Source organism: Palaemon carinicauda, chromosome 31, assembly GCF_036898095.1.
Source record: "Palaemon carinicauda isolate YSFRI2023 chromosome 31, ASM3689809v2, whole genome shotgun sequence".
Lineage (NCBI taxonomy): Eukaryota > Metazoa > Arthropoda > Malacostraca > Decapoda > Palaemonidae > Palaemon > Palaemon carinicauda.
In genome coordinates, this window is record NC_090755.1 from 50,744,146 (window position 1) to 50,759,145 (window position 15,000).

General features: G+C 34.1%; 1 protein-coding gene across 1 annotated transcript in view; it reads left to right on the top strand.

The window, feature by feature from the left end:
• Positions 1-15,000, top strand: part of LOC137624738 (alpha-2-macroglobulin-like protein 1) — a 90,001-nt gene that overhangs the window by 53,183 nt on the left and 21,818 nt on the right. Inside the window, exons 11-12 of the mRNA XM_068355690.1 lie at positions 14,361-14,579; positions 14,796-14,975. Of these exons, the coding sequence (XP_068211791.1) occupies positions 14,361-14,579; positions 14,796-14,975 (399 nt within the window). The remainder of the gene's footprint in view (positions 1-14,360; positions 14,580-14,795; positions 14,976-15,000) is intronic.

Here is a 15,000-nt window from a genome sequence, read left to right on the forward strand (position 1 = left end):
TTATCACGAAGGAGATATTATTCTCTCTCACAAAAAAAAAAAAAAACATCCTGTGACGAATACAGACAACCCAACTTCCAATGAAAGCTAAAAATATCAAATGAAAAAAAAAAATAACATCCCGAGGCGAATACAGACAACCTAACTTCCAATGAAAAGCTAAAAATATCAAATGAATGGAAGTACAAGCTATTTAAGACATTAGTTTCTCTTATTATACGAAGCATACATGCAAAATAACATTTCGTGAATAAAGGTATAGCATTTAGTGGGGGGAAAAAATCACACCCTAACATTTGCCCTCTTAAAAGCGGTAGGAAAACTATTATTTGATTACGCCCTGACATCGCAATATACATTTCGGGTTTGATCGGTGGTTATCACTCCCTGGGTTTCTCCAAACAATAAAATAATTCTATTCTCGTTGACTTGCCTATCAAACGTTAAATGGATTCTCAAATCTCCATTTTTCTCTACTTCCAGCGTATCCATCAACGCCATTTCAGGTTTGAAATTCAACGGGATGACTGCCCGACCATGGCTGTAGCAATCATAATGAATTAGGTGGTCATAAGTTAAGCCGAAAGATTTTAATGCCTAGTAGTGAAGATGAGAAAAAATTTCGGGGAATTGACACGTGTGTGTGTGTGTGTGGAAATAATTATTTTGGATGCGTCTCTCTCTCTCTCTCTCTCTCTCTCTCTCTCTCTCTCTCTCTCTCTCTCTCTCTCAGTCCATTTGTTTTAAGGCCTTTCGCTTACATTAACATATATGGGTAATAATCACTTACATTGGCAGATATGGGGGATAAAAAACGTATTACAACTTAGTTTCTTTTATTATACGAAGCATACATGCAAAATAACATTTCGTGAATAAAGACATAGCATTTAGTGGGAAAAAAAAATCTGACGGTATTAATGATAACAATAACAATATATTTCATTTTATTCGATTGTAGTGCACGGTTTACTTTATTGATGAGAGAAAAAACAATCAACAATATACATTTACTTTATCCCTTTAAGAAATTGAAGAGTTTAATCTTTATTTCTCGGCAATACAGCTAATAATATTATTTATAATGTTCCGTTGCCGTATAATTTTACGAACTTCCGAATATGAAATGAAAGATATGTGGATGTTTTATGCGCTACCTACCACTAAAGACGTATGTTAAGGGATATATGAAAATTAGTTCCACATATGTCAACTCTTTACCATCTAATATCCTTCACAAACATACACAAGCGCGCGCGCACGCAGACACACACACACACACACACACTTATCTATTCGTTACTTGTAACAAAATCCAGTATTGCAATAGTGTATGTTATTCCAAAATCAGAGTTTAAGCAAAGAGGAAATTTCTCCAAAATCAGAGTGGATCTGACTTCTTTTTATATTAATGAAAGTCGTTTAAGCAAAGAGGAATTATTTGGTAATCTCAGTCTTGTCAGGGGTATGAGGAGAGAGTCGAATATGGAAAGAATTGGTCTTTCTTTTCTATGCCTCTTCTCGTCTCCCCTTACTGAATTGGGGCAAGTTGTTGGGTTCTCCGAAAAACTGATTATGACTAGGATACTTCAGTTCGGTATTATGCCTAATTCAAATGGAATGGTAGATTGTCTCTCCTAAGAAGAAACCCGATATTACTTTTTGAAGATTCAAGTAAGCAATGTGTGAAAAAAAAATAGATCATCAAACAGCCCGCTATGTTAGATTAGATAGAAATTTAGCGGCCACCCCCTCTCTATCCATCATTACACATTACTTTAGTAATGTTTCGGGATTAGTACTGGTTAAAACTGGGAATTAGAAGGGAATACAGTTGATGAATGTTTAGTTCTGTCGTGATATGGCATTTTTTTCCTCTGTCCTTTTGTATCTGTTACCTCCTTGATCTTTCCCAATATTTGAGTACAAGAGATAATGACCGAACGAGTCACTTATGTTTGATTTGTAGATAACAAAGTGATTGTCGACTCGATAATGTGACATTATTCTAGCTTTAATACCATTATTCATGTCAGAAACTGCAGTGTCCAATCATCATCTTAGCTCTTAAGTAATTATTACTTTTTTTTTTTTTTTTATTTCTTTACGATCTATAATGTAAGGTTACTTCCTTAGCCGTAAGACTCTAGTATTAGGATAATGAAAATGAAGTAGTAAGATTTGGGATAAATTTCACGAGTACACCTTTTGTAACTTGTTATGATAAATCCTCAAGCACAAACATGCCACGTCTCTTTAATGATTGGCTACTAATTTACAGATATATGTGGCACTTACACCCATGGGAAACATTTGAGAAAATCTTCACTATGACTTTATATATATTTTGCTTATGCTTTTTTATGCAGCATTTGACATCATATTCTCTCTAATATCACATACAATGTAATACCCATAATTTTTCTGTTATTGCTTGGGTAAGTAATGAATAACGTTTTGCAGAATACTGTAACCTAAGAATCAAACTATCCATCAGTGGATAAATACATTGGTCCTGTTTGCGGTTCCTTCACCTTTCAAGATCCTGACCCATGTCCGTGACAAAATTACGACTCCAAGAAACTCTCTCCCCTCTATTTTCATCCCCCTACCACTTTTCACCCCCCCCCCCTAAACCTAATAAGCAAACAAAGCTTTAATCACATGAGCTAAGCGATTATTTTTCTCAAAATAAAATGTATATTTTAATTGAAACTATATACAGTACTAAAAATTGCATTCCATCTAAATTTAAGTTGCTTTCTTATCGTTGTCTTAGAAAGTTCATTTATTTATTTATTTATTTTGCAATCATGTCCCTCTCGTACATTTCTTCCTTGAAAGGAAAACGAAGTGACAAAGAAAATTACATAAATGAGAAGCATAAAGACAATGTGTTAAAACAAGAACCCATCGACGTTGTGAAAAATTCTACAATGGTTGTCGTCTCCGTTTTCACAATGACTATAATTCAAGTAAGCCGGTTATACTTGCTACCGTTAGTAGTCCTTCACTTGCTTTACCTAATGAGGAATTGAGAGCCAAAGAGGTATAAATGCCATGAGAGGCAATGTGAAGAAATCCGGATGCTATTCAGTCTTCTATTACTCCGATTCACACTAATTTATGGAAATTGTGAGGGACCTGCACAAGAATGAAACTATGACACAAGCAAAAGTTACGTATATTAGGCGCAGATACTCGGCAAAGAAAAGAAAAAAATACGCTGCTATCGAAAAAAAGAAGTGTGACATTATAAAAAGGAAGAATTGTAAATTCTTATTTGTGTACTTTGATAACATTTTAAAATCATTATCTTTAATTGCAGAGATAGGTAACAACTCACAATAAAATAAACAGGGCAAAAAAAGCTTAACATTGAAATGTATTGGTTGGGCGAAGGGTGTAATTTTGGTGTTGAAAATTTAAAGAGAGAAAATTTGGTGGGGTGGAAATTTAGTTAAACGGAAATTTTGTAGGGAGAATTTTCGAGGTGGATTTTTCGGAGGGTGGTGAGTTAGATTTTACGGGTCACCGCTCCCGTGATACTGGTAGATGGCCGGTGCACTTTTCATCGTGTGTAAATTATTCACAGTAAAAACATCTGTGTAAACTGAAATGTGAGATTAGTTCAATGAAACAAGCGCATTTACAGACTGCATTCCGCTATAAATCTCTCGGCATGCGTTGTATATTTTCATTGCATGCGTTACATATATTCATTGAATTCCATTTCTAAAATAAATTAAGGATATCTCTTAATACTATAACATTAGTTCTATACAACTCACCACTACTGATATACTTCCTAAGTGTACAGTACATGAAACAAAGCGGTGGCACAGATTTTTTTCTCCCTATACAATATTTGTTACTCACTGCTCACAATTCAGTGCATTTAGTGACCAACCTCACTCCAGAAATAAAATGACTGAGTCTCCTACCATATAATAACAATGAAAGCTGATCTTAATCATAATTATGATGCTGAGTTATGCATGCTATTATGCTTTAGTCTACCGTATAGTAGAATGAAGACTGAATTTTATGATATAAGTCCTGATATCACAGGCCGGATAATGTTTAGGGAGACATTTGCGGTAATGAGCGAAATTATAAGCAACGAGGGAGGGCGCGTGCGCGACCTTTGAACATACCCGCACCTCCGCATCATCACATGGTACGTACCAGTATTTTCTTTCAGGTTAGTGTTTATTTTACACCATGGAAGTTGCCAATGCGTTATACTTTCAGTTTTCGTTTTTTACTACTACAGGTATTTCATTGTATACATTTACTTATTTGTAAGTGTTATATCCTTATTGTTTGCCTGATGCGTTTATGGGGGAAGCATTTCCATACTCCGATAATTTTTTACAAGCAATTTTACAATTATAGCGTCAATTCCACTCTTTTTACTCACATTTCTCGATTCTGAAATAGTTTGGAGTGAGAAAATTCTGAAATTTCTACTCAAATACTACCTTCAATTTATATCATGGTCTTTATTTACTCCACCTTTTTACTGAAGAGACCATTCCATTTAGAGGATATTGACTAATTTCCAGGTTTTACATTCACGCTGAAGTATCAATGGCACATTTCTATTCTTTTTAATAAGCTTGGAAACTCACTTTCAAATGGCATACAGCTTTAAAAATGGTTGCCAATGAAAACTTAGTTTTGATACTACAGAAACATGCATAGTTTGTCTGCTTACAACAATACTGAAGGAAGCATGTGAAAGGGTTAGTCAGCACGAAGGAATGATTAGATATGGATGAAAAAAATCTTCTTTACACGCCGTCATTTCAAAGTACACTCCTTATACTTTTTTCCCTTTGGTGGGGGTCGTGTAAGCATTTTATGGACCGGCGGGCGGGGTTTGCTAATGTGCCTATGAAGGGTTCGCTCTTTTATCTCAGTGTAACAGGTGTACATATTCCATTCTCATTATTAATTACGTACGTGGCCAAAATGAAAAAAAGGATATTGGCAAAAACGCGAAATCTATTACAATAGCATACGCATGAACATTGCAGGAATACATATTAGCATTATGGGGCATACATAAGGTAAATTCATAATCGATAACATAAAAAAGAAAGATACGAGAAACATAGAGAAAAACATACCAAGGAGATGGCTAATATTCATCCTTTAACAAAACTCCGCATATACTATACAACGGAACAAGTAAATATTCAGCACATATTCAAAGTTACCTACAGTATACAAACACGCAGGCACCTCAGTAGTAGTAGGTGTCAAACAACTTTTCCATACTCCTGGTGTTAACACCATGATAACCATGCTTTAGGACTTGTATCTTTTTTTTTTTTTTTTTTTTTTCCAAGACACTGAATTTCTCGTGAGATTTTGATACGTAGTTTAAGGTAGCAAATACCCACCTCTTCTTTAAAGGTTGACTCAATTAAGTATGCACACCGTAACATTTGATAGATTTTTATCAGGAAACTCGCATTAAAAATAACATACAATGAAAGTACATGAAATTACAACTTATCATATATTGTTATCACTTCATCAATATCCATTACCGAAATGAAATTTAAGGTCTTCTCAGTGGTGAAGATGATTCTGGGATATGAATGATTATACGAAGGACCCGTTACACATTCTGAAGTAGTGTATACAAAAAATGTGAATAACGTCTTATGGGTATACATTATACAGTAGACATTTCCATACCAAGTTTCAGGTCATATGGTTTAAATACCAAGGTATAGGAGCAAAAAATTAAATATTTTGTCCAACTGAATAGCCGAAAATCACTTAAATTAAACATTTTGAAGGGATGTATAAGAAAAACGTGATTTACATCCATAGTGCATATATCCAAGGTATATATTTCAGGTCATTTAGTGAAATTATGAGGGTACAGAATGTAAATCACGTTTTTCTTATACATCCCTTCAAAATGTTTAATTTAAGTGATTTTCGGCTATTCAGTTTGACAAAATATTTAATTTTTTGCTCCTATGCCTTGGTATTTAAACCATATGACCTGAAACTTGGTATGGAAATGTCAAGGAAGAAATGTACGAGAGGGACATGATTGCAAAATAAATAAATAAATTAATAAATGAACTTTCTAAGACAACGATAAGAAAGCAACTTAAATTTAGATGGAATGCAATTTTTAATACTGTATATAGTTTCAATTAAAATATACATTTTATTTTGAGAAAAATAATCGCTTAGCTCATGTGATTAAAGCTTTGTTTGCTTATTAGGTTTGGGGGGTGGGGTGAAAAGTGGTAGGGGGATGAAAATAGAGAGGAGAAAGTTTCTTGGAGTCGTAATTTTGTCACGGACATGGGTCAGGATCTTGAAAGGTGAAGGAACCGCAAACAGGACCAATGTATTTATCCACTGATGGATAGTTTGATTCTTAGGTTACAATATTCTGCAAAACGTTATTCATTACTTACCCAAGCAATAACAGAAAAATTATGGGTATTACATCATATGTGATATTAGAGAGTATATGATGTCAAATGCTGTATAAAAAAGCATAAGCAAAATATGTATAAAGTCATAGTGAAGATTTTCTCAAATGTTTCCCATGGGTGTAAGTGCCACATATATCTGTAAATTAGTAGCCGATCATTAAAGAGACGTGGCATGTTTGTGCTTGAGGATTTATCATAACAAGTTACAAAAAGTGTACTCGTGAAATTTATCCCAAATCTTACTACTTCATTTTCATTATCCTAATACTAGAGTCTTACGGCCAAGGAAGTAACCTTACATTATAGATCGTAAAGAAATAAAAAAAAAAAAAAAAAAGTAATAATTACTTAAGAGCTAAGATGATGATTGGACACTGCAGTATCTGACATGAATAATGGCATTAAAGCAAGAATAATGTCACATTATCGAGTCGACAATCACTTTTTTATCTACAAATCAAACATAAGTGACTAGGTCGGTCATTATCTCTTGTACTCAAATATTGGGAAAGATCAAGGAGGTAACAGATACAAAAGGACAGAGGAAAAAAATGCCATATCACGACAGAACTAAACATTCATCAACTGTATTCCCTCCTAATTCCCAGTTTTAACCAGTACTAATCCCGAAACATTACTAAAGTAATGTGTAATGATGGATAGAGAGGGGGTGGCCGCTAAATTTCTATCTAATCTAACATAGCGGGCTGTTTGATGATCTGTTTTTTTTTTTCTCACATTGCTTACTTGAATCTTCAAAAAGTAATATCGGGTTTCTTCTTAGGAGAGACAATCTACCATTCCATTTGAATTAGGCATAATACCGAACTGAAGTATCCTAGTCATAATCAGTTTTTCGGAGAACCCAACAACTTGCCCCAATTCAGTAAGGGGAGACGAGAAGAGGCATAGAAAAGAAAGACCAATTCTTTCCATATTCGACTCTCTCCTCATACCCCTGACAAGACTGAGATTATCAAATAATTCCTCTTTGCTTAAACGATTTTCATTAATATAAAAAGAAGTCAGATCCACTCTGATTTTGGAGAAACTTCCTCTTCGCTTAAACTCTGATTTTGGAATAACATACACGATTGCAATACTGGATTTTGTAACAAGTAAGGAATAGATAAGTGTGTGTGTGTGTGTGTGTGTCTGCGTGCGCGCGCGTTCTTGTGTATGTTTGTGAAGGATATTAGATAGTAAAGAGTTGACATATGTGGAACTAATTTTCACATATCCCTTAACATACGTCTTTAGTGATAGGGATAGCATAAAACATCCACATATCTTTCATTTCATATTCGAAAGTTCGTAAAATTATACGGCAACGGAACATTATAAATAATATGATTAGCTGTATTGCCGAGGAATAAAGATTAAACTCTTCAATTTCTTAAAGGGATAAAGTAAATGTATATTGTTGATTATTTTTTCTCTCATCAATAAAGTAAACCGTGCACTACAATCGAATAAAATGAAATATATTGTTATTGTTATCATTAATACCGTCAGATTTTTTTTTCCCACTAAATGCCATGTCTTTATTCACGAAATGTTATTTTGCATGTATGCTTCGTATAATAAAAGAAACTAAGTTGTAATACGTTTTTTATCCCCCATATCTGTCAATGTAAGTGATTATTACCCATATATGTTAATGTAAGCGAAAGGACCTTAAAACAAATGGAATGAGAAAGAGAGAGAGAGAAAGAAAAAGAGAGAGAGAGAGAGAGAGAGAGAGAGAGAGAGAGAGAGAGAGAGAGAGAGAGAGAGAGAGACGCATCCAAAATAATTATTTCCACACACACACACACACACACGTGTCAATTCCCCGAAAATTTTTCTCATCTTTACTACGAGGTATTAAAATCTTTCGGCTTAACTTATGACCACCTAATTCATTATGATTGCTACAGCCATGGTCGGGCAGTCATCCCGTTGAATTTCAAACCTGAAATGGCGTTGATGGATACGCTGGAAGTAGAGAAAAATGGAGATTTGAGAATCCATTTAACGTTTGATAGGCAAGTCAACGAGAATAGAATTATTTTATTGTTTGGAGAAACCCAGGGAGTGATAACCACCGATCAAACCCGAAATGTATATTGCGATGTCAGGGCGTAATCAAATAATAGTTTTCCTACCGCTTTTAAGAGGGCAAATGTTAGGGTGTGATTTTTTCCCCCCACTAAATGCTATACCTTTATTCACGAAATGTTATTTTGCATGTATGCTTCGTATAATAAGAGAAACTAATGTCTTAAATAGCTTGTACTTCCATTCATTTGATATTTTTAGCTTTTCATTGGAAGTTAGGTTGTCTGTATTCGCCACGGGATGTTATTTTTTTTCTTCATTTGATATTTTTAGCTTTCATTGGAAGTTGGGTTGTCTGTATTCATCACAGGATGTTTTTTTTTTTTTTTTTGTCAGAGAGAATAATATCTCCTCTGTGATAACTATAATTTCTTGCTTTTCTTGCTTTGATTATTTTACAGTAATTTTGATGTTTCCTTTAAATAAACAAATATTAAATACTATGTTTCTTAAATTATCTACCCACGTATTTTGGTGTGTGTGTGAGAGAGTATGAAGCACTCTTAGCGTTATCCTCAAATATGCCAGGGTAATAGTTGGAAGGTCAAACACCTTCTCTGAAGAAAGAGAGAGAGAGAGAGAGAGAGAGAGAGAGAGAGAGAGAGAGAGAGAGAGAGAGAGAGAGCGGGTTGGGGTAGGTACTTAGCCCTATCTACGGGTGGAGAACGGAAGACGAAGGGTTAAGACCTTTGACCGGAGGGGAACGGGACTCAGGTTTAGAGACTGAGTGTTTTACCCCTATCATTACAAATAGCCCAGGTGGGACAACGGGACGGGTGGTAAGCGGACTCGGGGCTTTCCCTAGAGTATGAGATTACACGTCTGGTGCAGGTTGGTACAGGTGCTTAACAGGACTGGGGGCTTTGCCTAGAGTATGAGAATACACGTTCAGTGAGGGTTGGGGCAGGTGCTATTAATAATAATAATAATAATAATAATAATAATAATAATAATAATAATAACTATGTTTGCAAACAAATTCCCTTTAATAGTAGCACACTATGTTTACGTCGTAAGGTTGGGTAAACAGTTCCTGGACACGTATAAACACGTATGTACGTCATTACGAAGAGTTGGCTGATAATAACAAATGGTTACGTCCTCAATGTTTTGTAAACAAATTCCCTTTAATAGTGACACAGTTCCCGGTCACATACATATGCCATTACGTACCGTACGACCTTCAACTTAATGTTTGTAAACAATCCCTTTAATAGTAGCACACTATGTTTACGTCCTCAAGGTTGGGTAAACAGTTCCTGGACACGTATAAACACGTACGTACGTCATTACGAAGAGTTGGCTGATAATAACAAATGGTTACGTCCTCAATGTTTTGTAAACAAATTCCCTTTAATAGTGACACAGTTCCCGGTCATGTACATACGCCATTACGTACCGTAAGACTTTCAAATCAATGTTTGTAAACAAAAACTTATACCTTCCGTCACGTACACATGTCATTACGAACCGCACGACCTTCAAATCAATGTTTGTAAACAAAAGACTTTAAATAATACTACACTTCCGTACACAGTTACCCTCTGTACCCTTACCTTTACTTCCGGGTGAGCCCCTGTGGCCATACCCTCATTTCCGGGTGAGCCGCTGTGGCCATACCCCCATTTCCGGGTGAGCCTGTGTGGCCATTTTATGACTACTACTACTACTACTACTACTACTGCTAATAATAATAATAATAATAAAGTTCTTAGAGCTGGGTAAAACATCACAATACATTTAAATGATAAATCTTTTGTGACATCGATTTATGAACTTCAGCTAAATAGCCCAGCGCTGGGGCCTGTAAGAATATTCAGTACCAATTTTCACCAAGAATAAAAGCCAACAATTACACTGATGTAATTGTTTGAAGAAGTTGGGCAACTATAGGTTGAAGTACACATGACACTTGTGGTAAGGAGAATAAACACTGGGGGATCTGGAAAATTTATCGATTGCAATTCATCGACAGCAATTCATCGATGGCAATTCAGAGACTATTCATTTCCCCGATTCAACAGTTCATCGATAAACGAGTGAAGAGTCTTAATCAGATTTTTTTTCTTCTTTTTATTTATCAGCAGTTATACTACTAAGCAATTCAACTTACGAAAATTCTTCATTAAACTAGCGAAAAGTCTATAACACAATTTTCTTTTAAGGAATAAGAAGTTTAAATAGTTTTTTACTTCCATTTCAAGAAAATCATAACGTTTTTAGTTTTAGGTAAACAACCCTCAAAGATGGAACTTCCATTTGTAAAAACTGAAAAAAGTAAGAAAAAGGTTATATGTATCCGGAAATCTGTTCTTCAGAGAGAAGAAAATTAACCAGACCGTAAATTGGAAATGTGAAAAATCCTGTAATACCGAGTGTAAAGCTCGATTAAGTACATGCTGGAACACTATTACAAGACCTCCCTAAGAGCTCGGCCACACCAAGCGCGATGAGCATCGCGGTAGCGGCGTGACATGGGCGACAGGCCAGCAAAAAGATGTTGGGTGGCCACACCGGAACCGCCATACCTCTCTTGCCTCCTCGCAAGTCCCAACAGTCAAAGATAGCCTTCCTCGCAAACATGACACGATGGTGTTTGAGTAGAAAATTACTTCCGATTGAAAATCTTTATTTTAAACTGAACAATACATTATACAAGAGTCTGGTTTTACGATTTTAATAAACAGAGAAGGGAAAATAAGTTAATTTTAAAATTAATGTTGCCAGTCTCGTTTGTACGACGACACACTTAATGAATATCTGCATATTTCACAAGTCTTTTGATTCTTTGATGGCAACATCCCTCTTGGATTCAGGCTCAAAAAAAAAAAAAAAAAAAAAAAAAAAAAAAAACGTTGAACTTTAGACAACCTCAATCTCACTCTCTCTTACCAGGTATTATAATTGCTTCAAATATGATAAAGCTCACGAAAAATCTTTGTCCCTTTTATTCCAAAATTAACTAGCATTTGCTTAAGATATATTGTTTAAAGGTACATACGGTACTTTTTACATTTGAAATTTCTCTAGTTCATCTTATAGATTTTTTGTATTCTATATATATACACACACACACATATATATATATATATATATATATATATATATATATATATATATATATATATATATATATATATATATATATATATATATATATATATATATATATATATATATATATATATATATATATATATATATATATACATATATCTATATATATATATATATATATATATATATATATATATATATATATATGTGTGTGTGTGTGTGTGTGTGTGTGTAACTAAATAGCGATTAAATAGGTTGCAAAGCACTAAAAGGCGTAGGCCTACCCACTATTTTATTACCATCCATTTACAGTTGATTGCAATAACTTCCATTTATTTGTTTTTGCTCTCCGAAACACCTCCCAATAAATTGTTCATTAGTTATGGCTGGAAACGAACAACTGGACGCGTATCCCTTCAGGAACTGATGAAAAATGGTGTAATATTGGGTGAAGACGCGTGGAACCGCCGCGTTTCTTTAAAGTATGAGACATAGCTTGGCGGTAGCTGCGGCGGTTGGAGGCTTCTCGCGCCTGCTATCTGGCCACCTTCATAAGATAGCTCAAGTATCAATTTGCCGCGGGAACCTCTTCCCGCTAACCGAGCCACTAGTCATGCTCGGTGTGGCTAAGCTAAACCAAAGACAGTACAGGGAAGACAGGAACGTCGCTTGGATTTTTTTTAGCATTTGGCTGTTGCAGTAGGGCATGTCCGCAACAGATGGCGCTGAAATTGTCGTCTGTTACTTGCCTACGCAAGTCAGTGTTGTCAAATGGACAAAATTCAACATTCTTTTCGAACTATGATGGGAGTTTGTTATGTGGCATGGTACATATATGTGCTACATTATTATCAAAACAAAATGATTATGTTGTATTTCCATCCTTCTTAAAGGAATTTGGAGTCTAACAATCTGATAACGTAAACTCACGTCTTCCAAACAATTGTAGCAGTCTGTCGCCATTTGTAAAACAAGAAGCATATGTTGAATGTATTGCCCCCTCAACATAAACTGTCATTTAATGGCGCATTTTCCTCCCAGTTATCGATGCAAAGTTAAGGTAAGATCGTATATTGAACACACACACACACACACACACACACACACATATATATATATATATATATATATATATATATATATATATATATATATATATATATATATATATATATATATGTATATATATATATATATATATATATATATATATATATATATATATATATATATATATATATATATATATATATATATATATATATATATATAACTTGAAGGATGTTTACTTTATCAAAGTCCAAGACTATATATTGAAACTGACGAATAGCAGCTAAGGCAACTTCGAGAGACCTTTATTTTCCCGATTGTAAGTGTAAACTTGTACCTCTAGAAATGAAAATCCCATTAGATGCCAAAAAAATAAGAGCATCTTTTGCTGACCATATCTCTATAAGGTATGAGAAAATATGACTGTTAACAAGCCTAAGACACTATTAGACCATCCACCACTTTTATTGTCTTTAGTCTTAGGCACAGGTCTACTTTCGGATTCGTGTCTTTCACATATTCTGTAAGTTCTATTTTCAAAATTATATATACATGAAATGAAGAGTCTAATCTTAACTTGCATTTTTTAAGTGAACAAGCAACAAGCTATATATGTATGAAAAAGAATATAGGTAGTCTAATGATCAATGTGATTTAATATAGATCTATGGAAAATCACTAGATGAATAATATTAAGCTAGTTATAGGATAATTTTATACAGTAGTAACATGTGAACCTTCCGATAAAAAATTAAAAAACCATAGACTTTTTTTTAGCTAATTAGTAGGGCGCGTCCGCAATAGATGGCGGTGCTAGGCGCACGTTTTTTTATAGGTAGACTTTACTATTATCTACATACTGTCTTTGCCCTAAAACCAATAATCTGGTTGAGGCAGGCATCGAGGGGGGTTTGAGGCGTAACACTTCTTACCATCCAAATATTTGGAAATTTATCAATTCATCAAACGGGAATATATATTAAGCAATGCTAAGATTTCCCAGTACATTGCAGGACAAGAGCCTCATTTGAAAAAGTAGAAATACCGTGATACAGCAAAAAGAATAAAAAGAATTGTAAGGAACTACAATGATAATGACCCTGTCATAGATTACTTGAGAGGTTTAGCACATAACATCTGTTTTTAATTTACTTTTACATTTTTTATATCCATTAAATATATATATATATATATATATATATATATATATATATATATATATATATATATATATATATATATATATATATATATATATATATACATATATATATATATATATATATATATATATATATATATATATATATATATATATATATATATATATATATATATATATATATATATATGAGTAATAATCGTTTTGTGCTTATGCATTTCGACAGTAAAATTATGATAAAAAAAATTATCATTTTCTGGTGAGGGGGCCTTTTTTTTCAAATTATATTCATTAAAAAAAGAAAAAATCTTAAACTGTCCATCGATGAATTTGAAGATCGATGAATAGCTAGGCGGCAAATCTTCCAGTCGATGAATTGCCATCGATGAGTTTTCATAGGCAAGAACACTAGATACTAAAGTGAAAATATATAAATTTCTTTATGCACTTCTTCCTCCAACACCATAAAGACCCTAAAATGTAATTATCTAATCATTTGTCTTTTGTTCCACCAGGTAAAACCAATCGATGCGGGAAGAGACAAGGGACCTCTGGGATCCCTTTACACATCAAATTTCTATTATTACACAGAACTTTACTACTCTCCTTCGAAGTCTGGTCTCCAACTTGAAATGCCCTCGGAAGTGTTAACTTGCAACTCTTTAACCTCAGAAGTGGAAATTCCAGTTTTCTTTGTCAGTAATGGGACTACCAGAGCATTGATTAGAGCACAGGTAAATATTTTTCAGTAGCTGGGGAATCAAGTTATGCTACTACAGTAGTTGGATTACACTTATAGTAAACGAAAAAAAAAATTAGAAAAATAACACTTTAAGGTGTGTTGAGTAATTCCAGAAAAGATGTTTTCAAGAAATCATAATCTAAATTTCTTTTGTATATGTGTACATTTCATATTAACTTGAATGCATTCTTCTGTTCTACTATCACAGCTAGTATCAACGGATCAGGTACTTTGGACAGAGGCAAAGGAGTATGACCTCACAACCTCTGCTCTCCCAATCGATCAGTCAAAATTACTTCAACCAGAAGAGGATATTGAGTCTGATCTTGTCAGAGGGAGTTTTGTTATCAAAGTTCCTATGAGTAGCAATCACTTGTTGGACCTCAAAGTGAGTTAAATATATTTATATGCAT